The 14,172-nt window shown below is 39.0% G+C and overlaps 2 protein-coding genes across 2 annotated transcripts in view; one reads left to right on the top strand and one right to left on the bottom strand.

The window, feature by feature from the left end:
- The first annotated feature begins 127 nt into the window (after window positions 1-127).
- On the top strand, window positions 128-7,888 carry PNO1 (partner of NOB1 homolog). The gene is made up of 7 exons (XM_045827818.1): window positions 128-419; window positions 653-802; window positions 3,019-3,102; window positions 3,284-3,344; window positions 3,582-3,699; window positions 6,345-6,415; window positions 7,049-7,888. Exons 1-7 carry the CDS (start codon window positions 213-215, stop codon window positions 7,114-7,116), a joined length of 759 nt encoding a protein of 252 aa, XP_045683774.1. The 5' UTR covers window positions 128-212; the 3' UTR covers window positions 7,117-7,888.
- A 1,640-nt stretch (window positions 7,889-9,528) lies between these two features.
- Window positions 9,529-14,172, bottom strand: part of PPP3R1 (protein phosphatase 3 regulatory subunit B, alpha) — a 60,277-nt gene continuing 55,633 nt past the window's right edge. Inside the window, exon 6 of the mRNA XM_045827370.1 lies at window positions 9,529-11,634. Coding sequence (XP_045683326.1) covers window positions 11,587-11,634 — 48 coding nt within the window. The 3' untranslated portion in view covers window positions 9,529-11,586. The remainder of the gene's footprint in view (window positions 11,635-14,172) is intronic.

Genomic DNA, 14,172 nt, shown 5'->3' with positions numbered 1-14,172 from the left:
AGAATACGGCATATTTTAGAACAGCTCCTTATCCTACTCAGCAAACAAACGGAAAAATCCGGCATCAAGTCCCCTGCGTGGGGACTTCTTAGAAAGGGGACGGAGCGCTGGGACTGGTTGGCGGATGCTGGAACCTGCGAGGTACGCCTGCGCACTGCAACCGCGCACGTGTTCCAGCCGGAAGCGCCGGCTGCGGCTGGAGATTCTGGAGGATGACCACCGAAATGGAGTCGCAGATCGCCGGGGCCGAGGACGGTTTCACCCAGGTCACTCGCAAAGGTGGCCGGCGAGCGAAGAAGCGGCAGGCTGAAGAGCTGTCTGCGGCCGGGGAAGGCGGGGACGCGAGTCGCATGGACACGGAGGAGGCCCGGCCGGCCAAGAGGCCCGTCTTTCCGCCCCTCTCCGGGGACGGGATCTTGGTACTGGGGGGACCCTGGGACAGGAACAGGGTACTAGGGGCCAGAGGGAAGTCAGGTTGGAGGTCTCTAGGTAATGTTGATACTGCAGGGGTTCTTCTGGCGTGCAGTTCTTAAGTGACTCCGGGGAAGTTTGATTCGTTCAGATGAAGGAAACTTTTTTGTGGTTCAGTTGTCATTTTGCAGCTCCACCTCCATTCCTCCAGACAGCTCAGTTGTGTGTGTTTTTATTGCAGAACGGAAAAGAAGAAACAAGGAAAATTCCAGTCCCAGCTAACAGATACACACCATTAAAAGAGAACTGGTTGAAGATATTTACGCCTATTGTAGAGCATTTGGGACTTCAGATACGCTTTAACTTGAAATCGAGGAATGTAGAAATCAGGGTAAGGAGAATGCCGACCATTTCCAAGTGTTCTAGGGTTCCTCCTTCAGGGATGAAAATGGATACATAGACTTTCCTCAGTGGGACTTAACTTTGTTAAATGGTTTTCTTCCAGCTTTCTAACTTAGTGAATTTGAACTTCTCAAATGCCTTCAGAGTCCACATTGAACACAAATATTTGTTGAATTCATAAGTTGAGTCTGCGATCATACCAAAATACTGGTCATGCCTTTGTATAGTGTTTAATGTTGAACTGAGAAAAGGCCAAATAAACGGAAGTTTGTAAATAATGAACTGAGTGGAATATTTGCTGCCGAACAGGCACTATATATTTTAATGGTATTATTTTGGGGGAAAATGTATTGTTTTAGAAATAAATTTTATATGTACACATCCATGTTATAACTGTACTTAAATCTATGTGTGTGTGCCTCTATCTATCTATATATATTCATTCGTTCTATGGTGTCAGCCCAAGAGTTAGTCAAAATTAGTTGACTTTGGACTTCTTTTTCTGAATGCCAATTTTGTATCAGAATCAAAGACCAACATTAATTATAATCTTTCTTTTTGAGGATTGTTATGCTATTATCAGGATGGGTATATAAACTCAGCTCCTCCAAGGGACTAGAATAATGGGATAAAGTTGAGAGGTGCTACTCTAAATAGTTGGTGAAGTTTAAAATGTAGAGCTAGACAGTGGACTTCTTTGCCACTTTTGTTCAGGTTTTTGTGGTTTCATGCCAAAACTTGTTTCCTTTGAGGTTTCCCTTGTTTTACACCATCTTTCACCACTTCACCCTCAGTGCCAGAGCCAGATACACCTTCGCAGACCACACTGCTTTTATTACGGTATCCTGGTACCTTCAGTGTCACTGAAGGGTAGGAGTTAAGTTTTGACCGAACGTTTTACATAGGAGTCCGAGTCCGAAGTTCACCTCACCACCTTTTTGAACATTCTTATGTCCGTGTACACGGATGGCTTTCCTCTCTGACGAAGTCCCTCTCCTCCCTACACCCTTTGTCCTACCTCAGTTCCATTCATCTTTGAGGATCTAGCTCAAGTTCTTTGTGATCAGTCCATTTTTCAGTCATGTCTTCAGTGTCTAAACTATTACTGTGCTTAGCTGTCATTATGTATTTCAGCATCATCAACCTGGATTCCACTAACATTTGTTGATACTGTTATACACCAGACACAGAGTGGTGCCTTCAGACACACTACATCATTTTGGTCCTTAGGACAGCCCTGTGAGGTAGATGACATAGCCACATCTTATGGATGTGGGGAAACTGAGGGTCAGAGGAGTTTCTTGGCTAAAGCCATCAAGCTGGTAGTTGAATCTTGATGCTAGTAGGGACCTTTCAGGATCTCCTGTTCTGACCTCTTTTACAGATAAAGACCTACAGTTTCTATGAGACTTGCCCATTGTCAAATACAGGATTAAGGATCTTGCTAGGATCTTGTTTTAAATGTCCCATTACACAACCCTGCATGGTTTTAAATTTGTCACATGTGTGGTCTCAGTTAGATTGTGGGTCTGTGTGGGATAGAGGAAATGACAGTCTTGACATTAGACCTGTGTTCGAATATTACCATTTTCACCTTTATATCACTCAGTAATCAGGGTTTTCATGAAGCTTAGAGCTGCAGTATGTAAAGCACCTTTCTTTGTCATGCCTGTCATTTACAGTGCTGGGCATTTCATGGCTAGCTGCTGTTTCTGTGATTATTGAATAAACTGCCTAAACCATGCTGGTAGTTAGTAGAGGAGTTACTGCTGTGGGAAGCATCAGCACAAATGCTGATTGAAGCCAGGAAATGACAACTTGCAGGGAAGGCTGGATTGGAAGAGAAGAGAAGATGGCTAGCTTGGGTGTCAGAGCATTGACAGGATGAGGCTGGTCTGAGGACGATGAAGTCGTGTGTGTGCCGTTGGGCTGTGCCTGAGGAGTCTTGCTGTCAGTCCCCAGGTCAGATCAGTCTTGGAGTACAGTCTGTCATTTGACAGTGTTTTGGTGGAACTGTCTACCTCTGGATCTAGGAAAGTTTTGTTTTGCAAGTTAACCACAGTACTTCAGCAAAAACTGGGTCATGGAGAATACATTGGGAGAGGGTGGTGGTGAAGGAAATTCCAGTAAAGGAAAAGATCATTCCTTGTGTTCTGTTAGAGGACTTTTCATCCCCACCTGTAATTTGTGCCTTTTTTAAAACAGACTTGTAAAGAAACCAAGGACGTTAGCGCTCTGACAAAAGCAGCTGATTTTGTGAAAGCCTTTATTCTTGGGTTCCAGGTGGAGGTGAGTGATTTAATGACATCTAAAATGGAGGCTTGAAAAGTATTCGGTATGAATGTTTCTGTGGATTGGGGCTTTTCTCCGATTTGAGTTTTCTAGTTCTATAGTTTGTGAATTTTACCTTGACACTCATTCTTAGGTGTCTAAATGGAAGGGCTTCACAGTATGTATTTTTATATTGTAGGATGCACTTGCTCTAATTAGGTTGGATGACCTCTTCTTAGAGTCTTTTGAAATTACAGATGGTGAGTGTGTAGCATTCATTTATTATGAAATACTGTACTTTTGAATAGCTGACTTTGTTTGTGACTCTCAGCTTTCTAAAAGCATCAGTTGAGCTGTGTTATTTTTACAGCTTTTTAAAAACATATACGTATTTTATGTCTGTTGGTGGGGAAACTTTGTTAATGATTGAACTTTATGTGGAAGTGGGTGGTGTACTGCAGTGGCTTGCCTCTTGAGGTCTTCCTTGTCTCATTCAGTGAAGCCCCTAAAGGGAGACCACCTGTCAAGGGCAATAGGAAGAATCGCTGGCAAAGGGGGGAAAACCAAGTTCACCATAGAGAATGTGACACGGACACGGATCGTTTTAGCTGATGTGTAAGTATGGGATCTTGAGAAAACTATTGTCATAATTTATATTCTTTTGCTGGTTTTAAAAGGTCATAAAGGTTGTATTTTTGCATAATACTCCCACTAAATCTTTGTCAGCATTTGGTTCTGGATGAATAGGTAGTTACCTACTTTGAAAGCAGATTAAGTTAGGAAAATCTTAGAAATTTTATCTTTTTTTCTCAATTGGTAATGAAGGAAACACTTAGAAATATTATTAAAAGAAATCACAGGACAGGTGAAAATTTAAATAGTTCCTCATAGTTTCTTCCCCTGTTAAGTCAGGGGAAGACAAAGGGTGGGTGTTTTTGTTTTGTTTTAATTGGTTTTTAGAGAGAAGGGAGACAGAGTGATATCCACTTGATCCACTTATTTGTGCATTCTTTGGTTGCTTCCTGTACGTGCCCTGACAGGAGATCTAACCCACAACCCTGGCGTATTAGGATGACACTCTATAACCACCTGAGCTACCAGGCCAGGGCACAGAGTGGGTGTTTTAAGTGCCACTGGAAGGTTTCCTTTAAATATATATATATATAAAGACCTTTCTTAAAAGGAAGGTGAGTAGTGCACATTGGGTGAGAACAGGAGAACAGTCAATGTGAACATGAATAAGAGGACACGGACTTAAAATAAAGGTGTGGGACATCAAGCCAGGATGACCGTCTCTGAGGTCGAAGCTGCTCCGTGGCCAGGCTGGGATTGCTGGCTCAGAGATTGTGTAATGCCACAAAGCTGGGAAATAGAGCAGTTGACTGAGAGGAGGACGGGAGGCGTCTGTCTGCACCCAAATCCAGAAATAATTTTATCTGAAGTCTTGTCATCTTTGCTCTAAACTGAGGGGCTCTAATATTTTTTATAGTTCAGGAATAACTATAATACTACATCGGCAGCTCTCTTTACCAGAGGACAGATGTATTATAATTTTGATCTTTTATGGATGAGTCTAGAGTTGGGAGTGGGGAGCCAGGAGGACCAAACTCCTGGCACCAAAAGGCCATGGGGGCCGTCCCTGGTCAGGGTGTGCGCCAGAGGCAGCCTTCAGTGTTTCTCACGTCGATGTCCATCCTCTCTCTCTCAAATCCATGTCCCCTTGGTCAAGAATTTAAAAAAATAATAAAATATCATATTTAGCTTTTTAATTTGGAAATCTAAAAATATAACTGATTTGCTAATCAAATTACGGGTAGTATATCATACTAAAGTGTATGATTTATAAGTGCATTTATAAGTTAAAATTTACTAGTTAATTTTTTAAATAGCCTTGTTGCGGTATGATTTACGTAGTTAAAGTTGCCTGTTGTTAGGTACATAGTTCAGTGAGCCTGAGGCCAAGGTTCCAGCCCTGCAGCCCCACGCGTACCCAGGCACTCACGAACATGTACCACTATTTTGTGTCACTATGGTTTTGCCTTTTCTAAAAATTCACAGTGTGAAGTCTTTGGTGTTTGGTTTCTTTTAGTTAGCGTATTTTGAGTCTCTCCATTTTTTTTTAATGTATCAGCAGTCCCTTTTTATTGCCAAGTACTAGTCCATCCTGTGGATGTGTTGCATTTTGTTTATCCATTCACAGTTGATAGGCATTGGGTTTGTTTTCCGTTTGGTACTGTTATCAATAATGTTACTATTGAATTACTTTTTATACTTTGTATGGTGGTGTGCTTTTTTTGTTGTTTTTTACAAATTGAATTACACTACTCAAAATTAAAGAAATGTACTGTTTTATAGTTTTTGCTATAACCAGGCTAATTGGAAATCCACAAGTTTAACAATTTATATTATGATAAAGCCATAAAGTGGACTACTATATACCTATAAGTGTTATTTTTTATGAGCTGCTAAGCTGCCAAAATACAGTATAATATGAGCAGGATATAAAACTAAAAACTCCCTGGCTGGCATAGCTCAGTGGATTGAGTGCGGGCTGCAAATCAAAGCATCGCAGGTTCGATTCCCAGTCAGGGCACATGCCGGGGTTGCAGGCCAGGTCCCCAGTGGGGGCCACATGAGAAGCAACCACACATTGATGTTACTCTCTCTTTCTCCCTCTCTTCCCCTCTCTTAGAAAAATAAGTAAGATCTTTTAAAAAATGTTTTTAAAAAAAACCCAAAAACTAAAAACTCCTTGTTCCTGACACGTTCAGTACAGCAGAAGAGCAATCATGCTGCCTGTGTGTCCCGAGACTTGCACTCTCTTCCAACCACTGCCTCATTGCTTTGAATGTTTCAGTAGGAAAACAGACACTTCACGTGTCCGTGCTGTTTGAGAGGCGATTTGTTCGAAAACCAAGTCATACAAGGGACTGATCATATAGTTATCAGCATGAAAGGGTTGTCAGGCTGAGAACCAAAGTTTTGTTCAACAGCCGACTTTTTCTATAACAACTTGGTCAAGAACCAAATTGTTCAACATGCAAGATGTTCGAGAACCAAAGGTTTGTATTTTTTGAGTTATAATAAACACACCATAAAATTCTTTCAAAGTGGGTTCTTAGCATATTTGCCGAGTTTTGCTGCCATCATCACCACCTTTACTGAGGAATCTGTATCCTGACTTTTCAGTTTCTGGATCACAGGACTTAGTTTAAGGGAATGTTTTTTGTTGCTGACTTGTCTCACTTTTTCTCTTGCAGGAAAGTTCACATCCTTGGCTCTTTCCAAAACATCAAGATGGCAAGAACTGCCATTTGCAACCTCATCCTGGGTAAAAGCAGTTTATTTCTTTGGTATTTTCTCTGGAAAGTAAAGAGTGGGGATCTAGATTAAACCAGATTTGCAGGTCAGTTTAGGGAAATGTGAAAGATAGCAAACAAACTCTCAGGGGTTGGCAACTCTTTGTGGGAGTAAGAAAAGGCAGGAATCCTTTTTCTTGGATTTCACATCTGTTAGCTCTGAGACAGGGTTTATTGGCTTTGCTGCCTTCCCCCAACGAGGTGCACAGAAGAGCCATTCCAGAACATAAGCAACACCACATTTTAGGTGCAGCAAAGAGGGGGCTACTGATCAGCATCAGTTTAATCCACTTGGTCCCATTTCACATGGGGCAGCAGAGTCAGTAACTTGTGACAAGAGTTACAGGAGTGTAGCCATTTGCTCAGAAAACACTTAGGATTCTCCCTTGGTGACTGGGTCTTTTTGAAATATTTTGGCTCTTGGGATTTAAAATGATTTTTTTTTAGAATGTTTGCATTTGGTTCCCTTTTTAGGCTTCCTGTTGATTTAAGGTAGATCCAAAAGAAAATGTTCTGTTCTTTTTAGAGCTTTGTAGACCAATTTCCATGTAGCTTGTATATATGTGAGTATTTTTCTGTGTAAATAAGCTTTTTTCCCTCTACAGGAAATCCTCCATCAAAGGTTTATGGCAATATTCGAGCTGTAGCTAGCAGAGCAGCAGATCGATTTTGATTTCAAATCAGAGACTTTTGTCTTTGGACTCTAGAGAAAAAGACCTTACCCTTCACAAGTGGTCACAAGAAGCCATGTGAAGGATTTTTCAGTCACTTCAAGTCTCCTTCCCTTCTTCAGTCTCAGCCGGAAGAATAAACAGAAAGGAAAAGTCTGACGGTGTTCATTCAACAACTTAGAGTGTAACTTAAGTATCAAACTTGAGTACCAAGATTACACTTAAACATTAATTACAACATTTTTTTTTATTTTAAATTAAGTATAGCAGATTTGCATAGTTTCTAATTCTCTCATTTGGAGGGGAAATTATTTCTTTTCTATATGAATTTATAAGTTTTTTACTTATAAATTTATGAAGATTTCTTCTCCGAGTTGTAATTAAAGAATTATCTCAGAAAACCTCTCTGAATCATGACCCTAAGTACTGGGTGGTTTGTCACTATTTTACAGTCAGGTCATTCATAAGCAGCAGTTTGGCTACAATGAGTGAACCAAAAAGGCTAATCTTTTACCTGTTTTGCAACTTGTAAAAATAAAAGAGCTATTATCACCAGGTTGACATGAGGAAAATGTTACTTTTTTATATAAGTATGTATGTTGGGTTTCTTCTAAGTAGTAAGCTATGATAAAAGAATGTCTTTACTCCTAAGAAAATATGTTCTTCAAATGTAAAAGAATGTTTTGACTAGTGTCTGCCTATTTAAATATTATCTGATTCAGTTTATGCATTTTTTAAATGAAAGAACTTATTTCATTAAACTTGTCTGATACATGTGCTTGTACGTCTCTAAAACCCAGCCAAAACTTTTTAACTTTGAAGATGAGAGTATTTGAAAGTTCATGTAAGAACTAGAGAAAGTATTCTTATTTAACTGCTGTTTCCCTTACATCAGTTACATGTGCCACTGTCCCAGACAGCTTTGTACATTGCATAGGACTGGATGCATTTAGATTATGGTTGGGAAATCCAATGGGAAATCCAATGGGAAATCGCTGGAAAAATTTCCAAACCAAAATAATTTCTATCCTTTGGCAACACAGCAACATGAAGGGAGTATATGTATGACAGTAGTAAATCACTTTGCTCAAATTTAGGACACTGAAGTTTCATTTAGCACCTTGAGTCTGGGGCACCTGCCTGGTTTAGCATTTCTGTCCCTGGGGGAGCAGTACTGCTTAGGGTTTGAAAGGGAGACAAATTGTTGGAGGAAAACAGATTTTTGGAATGGGAATAACGAAAAAGTAATCAGATAAATCTATGTCAAAATGATAGTTGATCTTAACCTGGGTCAAAGCATTTTGAAAGCATTCTGTAAGGCCTGGACACTAATACCTCACCCTTAGCTGTTGCATATTCATGTTTCTGTGGCATCTGCCACACTATACTGTACGTCTGCCTTGCACCCTGAAACCTCTCACCTTCGGATACTCAGTTATCTTGCTCAATTTCTGACATACAACAATTTACATATTGGCTGGAGAATGGACCTGCAGAGTATTTTCTTAAATGTTCAGTGGTTGATAAGGAAAAAAGACTTAGATGTTTTAGTCATTCGGATTTGGGCTTCAACTCATGCTACCTAGAACTGGGATGGAAGAAAGCTCATATTCACTAAGCATCCGGGAAAGAGACCTAACGTTCCTCATCTCAGCCACGATAAGGTTGGGCCAGCATGCTTAGTGTTAGATTACTGAGTACACAGCCATCCTACAACTTGCAAAATACTCATACTGTGCAAATGTTAATTACTTGGTCAAAGAAATCTAGTAAATCTAGGTTTGAGACAGCAACAACATGATAATTTGATCTGGTTAGCCAAGATTTATAACCAATGACCAAGGGAAGTGAAAGGTTGAAGTGGCAAAGGACTTTAAATGTTAGCTAATGCAATGAGTTTTTGAGCATGTGTGAGTTTTTGAAGATTAATGTTTCAAGACACGTGAGTTTGAACAATATTTAAATCCTGGAAACTATCCAGAAAGATGGAGATTCTTTTTCACTCTCTTAAATTGTGGTAAGTACATAAAATTTACCATTTTAAACATTTTTTAAGTGTACAGTTCAGTGGCACAAGGTACATTCAACATTACTGTGCAACAATCACCCATCATGTGTCTCTAGAACTGTACCTTCCTCAACCAAAACTGTCCCCATGCAACACTCCTGCCCCCTTGACACCACCATTCTCCTTTGTCTCCAGTGGCTGGAAGCAGGGGAAGGGGGACGAGTAATATAAGAATGAGATAGAGCTTTGTAAGTTGTAATGACTTCTGTTTTTATCCAGTGATAAAGTGGATGTATTTTTTACCTATGGATTACAAAGATCAAACATCAATTTATCAGATTTTTTAAAACCACCCCCTGCAGAAGACCCCTAATAGATGAAGAAGCCCACCAAAGACCACTGTGAATATGCTCAAGTTCCAAATATTTTATTTTCTTATTCATACAGTAGGAAGTTTTCTAAAGATTCCCACAACATGATGTTTCATGCAGAAGAAAAACTAAACATTCAACATAAACCACCCCTCCCCCCAACCCATACACACTAAAAAAGAAAAAAAGAAAAACCCCATTCCCCAGTAAGGAAATATTGTTTGCACTATTTTTCTGTAACGCCAGCCAAGATATGCACAAGCAAGAGAAATAGAAAGCATTTGCTAAAATATTTGTAACAAATACTTATGTACAAAAAATTCACAAAAGACTAGTTCCCCCTTGAAGCAGAGCACATGGCAGTTGACACTGGAACAGATCAAACCACTGGCTGGGATTATAAGCCACGTACTGATCCAGAGGAAGAAAGTTACATGTAGTGGAGATTTTTCAGTTTGAACATTAACATTTCCAAAGTTTGGCAATATTTTCTTTTAAAATTATGCAAATTATGTAAACAAGAGGTACATTTTTAAATCGATCTACATGCAAAACTCCATGTCATGCAAGGACACCAAGCACCGAGATTTCTCTCTCACAGACAGAGCCCATGGTGTGCAGCACTCAGTCGAAGGAACAGCAATGGCAAGCAGGTGTGCCCAATTTAAGGTTCATTCACCTTGACTCAACCTGCCCCTTTCCACTCCTGACTATAAAACCAGTTTTTGTTGAAAATCTATATAGGGAAATACTGTCCTAGAAAGCTAACCAAAATGTTTTCTTCCAGCCAACAGTACCTTTGCAGAAAAGGGAAGGGACAATAACAAGTGGTAGAACATGATACACTACTTTTATATCACACAAATTTATTGTTATCCATTACAAATATGGGCAAATCAAGAAAAAACACCTCATGCACTCTTTATGCTTTATGGTAAAGAAATTCAAGAGGTATAAATTTGGATAAAATTTTGCTCTTCTGTGACACACAGATGAGTAGGATTTCTTCCATTTAAATCACAAATATAAGTGGGTGTTGAGATATTTACATGCACATTAAATATCACCCATGTTTTATATTAGCTGCAAGTCTTCTGAAACACAGAAGGGAATTTTTATGGTTCAAACATAGGTTTAATGACAAATTATCTATGCAGTTACATGTTTACTTCAGGTACTCTTTATTAAGTAATGTCTAAGGTAAATTATGATTGCCTCACATAGCTTCAGGCCTTTATGAAATCACAACTGAAACTTACAAGTACTAGGGACATTTAATAAACATAATGGCTCCTAGTTACCAAGTAACAGTAACAGAATGAAGCAGCCTTAAGCTTTGTGTAGGTACTATATGAACACAAGAATGAGCTCTTGGCAGTAGCACTGAACTACACTTTCTCCTCAAGCAGAGATGTAGTAAAAGCTGCTCAGCAATGAGACTTAGTCCCTGGAAATATATTCATAGGTATAAATAAAGTTTACAAACTCCTTTGTTACAAAAATGTAATTAGGTAAATAATAGGACGTTAACAAATGCTTTGTCAATCTCTCAAAGGAGAAAGCACAGGAAAAGGAAAGTAGCTGGCCTAACACCCGGCTCCAATTGTACAATCTTCTACCTATATATAAAACTGTGTGAAATAAAAGTAAGGATGCTTTATGTTCTGCTTGGCACTTTTGTACTCATCATTTTGTTTCTGAATCAAGTATATTAAATTAAAGCCAACCTACTACACATATAGAAAGCTACATATATCTATATATAAATATTTACATATGTATATATAGATACTTTCTTGTTATAAAAGATGAAGAAAAATAAATTAAAAAGCCAACCCCCTCCCTTTCTTCACCACATTGATATGCTCTTTCGTGTTGCTGTCCTTCAGACTTTAAAGTGCTACACTGAGTTATTGAGAGAATAAGAGTTCAATAACACTTAGTTGGCTTCATGAGGCTCATGTTGGAAAATGTGGCTTCACAGAGAAAAATACTTCCATTTAAATACACAGAGAGCATTGCTGGACGTCTTGAGCAGATCTTCAGAGATGGAGAAGAAAGCAAAAGTGTTGGGTGGTACTCTTTAAAAAGAGTCACACATCTACCACCATCTTTTTGTGGATATCTAGGCCACCTACAACCTGTAACAGAACAAATCAAGCTTAGCCATGTTGGAGACATTCCTTTTAGTTTAAACACCTTACCAAAACTATAATATAAAAACATACTATTTTAACCATTTTTAGAAGCTGTGTTGCTTTTTTAAAAAAAGTTGCATTGTATCTAGTTAGAATTTTCATGGTTTCTTTCTTCCAGGAACAGGCATTTTCCTGTGTTCTAGAAAAGGGTTGGCAAACTTATTCCACAAAGGGCCCGATAATATATTTTAGGCTTTGTAGGCCATGTGTAATTTCACTTGCATCTCCTTTTTCCATTTAAAAATGCAAAATTAGCTCAAGGACCCCTACCTTAGTCTTCTCAGTGTTAAGTAATCACCAGATGTGACTGTAAAAGCTGTTCTAAAAAACCAAATATGGCTTTAGTCTATTTTAGAAAATATTCAAGTACCACCAGGTGAATAAGATTTTCTGCACATTATTTAGCCACACTCATGACTTGAACACTTATGGATTAGTTAGGTCTTTTATACCTACTTTTTAAAAAAGTGTTTATACTTCTTAAAAAAGTATGGCATTTATAATAAGTATATCTTTATATACTTTATAAATCAAATCTTTTTGTCTCACTTGTTTCACTCAACATTGTTATTTTAATCCATGTTGTCATCACTTATAGTTGCACCTGTATTTTTTTTTAAGATTCTGTTTATTTTTTAGAGAGGGGAAAGGAGGGAGAAAGAGGGAAACATCACTGTGTGGCTGCCTCTCAGGTGCCCCCCCACTGGGGACCTGGCCCACAACCCAGGCATGTGCCCTAGACCTCGAATCGAACTGGCGACCCCGGGATTAACAGGCTGGAGCTCAACCCACTGAGCCACACCAGCCAGGGCTCTGTATTATTTTTTAATTCAAACTTACTGCTTAAAATTTTATTTGAAAAATACAGGTTAAACAGCCAATTACTTGTACAACTTCTGCTATGAAGGTCCACTACCCTGCCCTCATTCTCTATTATTTTTACCGGGGAATCATTTTCAGCTGATTTTCAGTATTTACCTACAAATAACACTCCTACATTGTCTTTTGTTGTATTCAAGGTTAAAAGCATTATTGACTTCCCATTACAGAAGATTTAGCTTTCTCACACATCTTTCCCATCTATCTCCCTACCCCATATTCATCCCACCCCCTTTCAAAATTGTATCTTTATTTTTTATTAGACAGAAACTCAGCATTTTAATTACAACTATGTAATACTACGTACAGAACCAAAGCACATACTGTCATTTCTTTCCCCTGAACATTTGTTTGGCTACAGTTAGTAATTATCTGATCTTTCCCTTTGCTGGGTGTTCTATGCATTTACCAAGTCAACTTCAAACTTCTGTTCTAAACACATTCATATATGTTACATAATTCTATCAATTTTATTGTCTTTAGATTACTCCCAGAGCTTTCCAACCTGCTCCCACCTAGGCCTGTCCTCTCTGGATCTCCCTTCACCATCTTCCTGGAGATTTCCTTCTCTCTCATGCTGGGACCTCTGCTTCCTGGATCCCTCTCATTATCTTCTCTTCTGATTTACAACCTTATGCTAGCGGGATCACATCCTCCAGTAGTTTCCCAAAAGGCGAGACCTGGCATACCTGAAAAGGTCTTTATTCTCCCAATAGTTTGAGTTTGTAGAGAATTCTAGTTTGGAAATAACTGTCTCTCAGTATTGTAAAGGCCATGCTCCACTGTCATCTTCTTTCCAATGTACTTCTGAGGGCTTGCCACAATGAATCCTGAGTCTTTATATGAAGCCCCAACCACAGCTCTTTGGAAATTTATAGAATCATTTATGTTTCCACTAAAATTTCATGACAATGTGCCTTAGGTCCAGATTATTTTTATATACTATGCTGGGTACTTAGTCTTTTCAAGTCAGTAAACTCATTACTTTTGGTTCATTATTTTTTATTCATTTTTGATGATTTCCTTCCCTCCCCTTCATTTTCTTTCTGGAACATTGAGCATTTAGGTGTTAGATCTCCTACAGTGACTCTCTAAATTTAAATTTCCTAAAGCTCTTGTATATATTACTTAATTTTTATTTCAAAGATTTAATATACTATATTACTGAGAATAATGACAGATTTCGTTTTACTTCTCAAGTTTTTACTGGGCTTGCAAAATTTTTTTCCAAGCTTTGTTTCTGGATTTGGCTTCATATTTATGTTCCACATTAGACATTCTCCTCTAATGTGTGGTGATCCTTGGCTCTCTGCTTCTGTGGTAAGGCCACTGCAACCTTCATGTATATGATGGGGCTGTAGACCGTGGGCTACACTTTGAGTTGACTTGGTGGACCTTGCTTTGTGAAGATCAGATTTCCCCAAATGGGCTTTTCCCACCTTTTGACTAGAGGGAATAAGTACAGGTGCCAGGGAGTCTGATCAGGAAGAAGACTGGAGTTGTCAAAATGCAGGTATGCTTATCTCCACTGAATTCCTACACACACACACACACACACACACACACACACACACCCCCCCCCGCCCACATCTAGCCTCGTTT

This window comes from Phyllostomus hastatus, unplaced genomic scaffold, assembly GCF_019186645.2.
Source record: "Phyllostomus hastatus isolate PE091 unplaced genomic scaffold, TTU_PhHast_1.1 phas_scaffold_78, whole genome shotgun sequence".
In the NCBI taxonomy this organism is placed as follows: domain Eukaryota; kingdom Metazoa; phylum Chordata; class Mammalia; order Chiroptera; family Phyllostomidae; genus Phyllostomus; species Phyllostomus hastatus.
Note: the sequence above shows the minus strand (reverse complement) of the source record. Positions and strands in the feature narration are given on the sequence as shown.

Excerpts from the sequence above, each read along its gene's own strand:
- PNO1 (XM_045827818.1), top strand. The coding sequence starts at position 213 with ATGACCACCGAAATGGAGTCGCAGATCGCCGGGGCCGAGGACGGTTTC. Across the intron at positions 420-652 it reads TCTCCGGGGACGGGATCTTG|AACGGAAAAGAAGAAACAAG; the intron begins GTACTGGGGGGA and ends TTTTTATTGCAG. Across the intron at positions 6,416-7,048 it reads CATTTGCAACCTCATCCTGG|GAAATCCTCCATCAAAGGTT; the intron begins GTAAAAGCAGTT and ends TTCCCTCTACAG.